The 1285-nt window shown below is 60.2% G+C and overlaps 1 protein-coding gene across 1 annotated transcript; it reads right to left on the bottom strand.

Annotated features, from left to right (window-relative positions):
* On the bottom strand, positions 1 to 872 carry LOC124699649 (probable lipid phosphate phosphatase beta). The gene has a single exon (XM_047231918.1). The coding sequence runs from the start codon at positions 870 to 872 to the stop codon at positions 252 to 254; it is 621 nt and encodes a 206-aa protein (XP_047087874.1). The 3' UTR covers positions 1 to 251.
* Positions 873 to 1285: the final 413 nt, after the last annotated feature.

Genomic DNA, 1285 nt, shown 5'->3' with positions numbered 1-1285 from the left:
TACTCTGTGAAACATTCATTGAAGAAGAGATTTCTACAGAAGATAGGGGTAAGAACAACTGAAATCTGAAACAAACGATTCCAATGCACTGAGCATAGGCAATGTAAAACTAGCCTACCACCTGTGAATGTCATAATGAAGAAAGTGAAAAAACCACCATCTCGCAACAATTGTATTTGTACCATAAGAATAAGAATTCGCAGCTGTGTCATAGCAATGCTGTGCAATTACAAATCGTGCAGGAGCAAGAGTTAGCATACAAGAAAGCTGCCGGCGGCGCACAAATAGCTCAAGATCAAGTTGCTGAGCCAGGCCTCGAGCACGCCGAGCCAAGCCCCGGCGACGACATCGAGAACGTAGTGCCGGCCGAGAAGCACCCTTGAGGCCGAGGTTGCGGCCGCCCAGAGGTACAGCGCCTCGCGGGGGAGACCGCTGCCAGCGAGGAAGGCGGCAACGAGGAATGCCCTGGAGGAGTGGCCGCTGGGGAAGGACCAGTGGTCGACGGCGACGGCGACGTACATGTCCGCGGCGTTGTACGCCGGGCGCGGCCGGCGGAAGATGAGCTTGGCGAGGCCGACGAAGGCGATGTCGAGCACCAGGCCCGCGACGAGGCCGACGAGGAGCGGGGAGACCGTGGAGGAGGGGGTGGTGGTGGAGATCAGGAGCAGGGAGATGGGGACGGGGAGCCAGATGCGGCCGTCGCCGGCCACCTCGAGGGCCTTGAGGAGGAGGCGCGGCACCGGGAGGAAGAGCGCGTGGAGGCGGAGGGACACGGCCGCGTCCAGATCCGCCGCGCCGCCCAGCAGAGTGGACTTGGCCAGCGGCTGCCGTGGGCGGGGTTCAGCCGCCGGCGAGGTGGATGCGGGAGCCATGGGCGCCGGCAGAGGGGGCCGGCGGAGGTATCTGTTGGTTTCTCCCCGCACGGTTTCGTCCGTTCGGTTTGCGAGATTGGGAAGATCCGAATGGATGATTCTACAGTAGATTTTGCTGTTGCATCTCAAAAAAAGATTTTGCTGTTGCCATCTCGTAAGAGCATCTCCAACAGACGCGCTATATAGGCCGCGCGGCATAAAAACGTCCGATATAGCGCGCGCGGGACAGAATCAGGCGCTCCAGCAGGCGCGGTAAACGGCGCGGCGCTGTAAATTTTTAGGGCGCGCGGCTTTTTGCACAATCCGGAGCGGCATATCCGGCGCGTTGGCTACGACGCGCGGCATCGCTCGTCCAAGCGCGAAAAGCCAACGGCCGGAAATTTCCTCCCCGCGCCCGCGCCCTCATTTCCCCA

Source organism: Lolium rigidum, chromosome 3 (assembly GCF_022539505.1).
Source record: "Lolium rigidum isolate FL_2022 chromosome 3, APGP_CSIRO_Lrig_0.1, whole genome shotgun sequence".
Lineage (NCBI taxonomy): Eukaryota > Viridiplantae > Streptophyta > Magnoliopsida > Poales > Poaceae > Lolium > Lolium rigidum.
The sequence above is the reverse complement of the archived record's forward strand: the minus strand, read 5'-3'. Positions and strand labels throughout refer to the sequence as shown.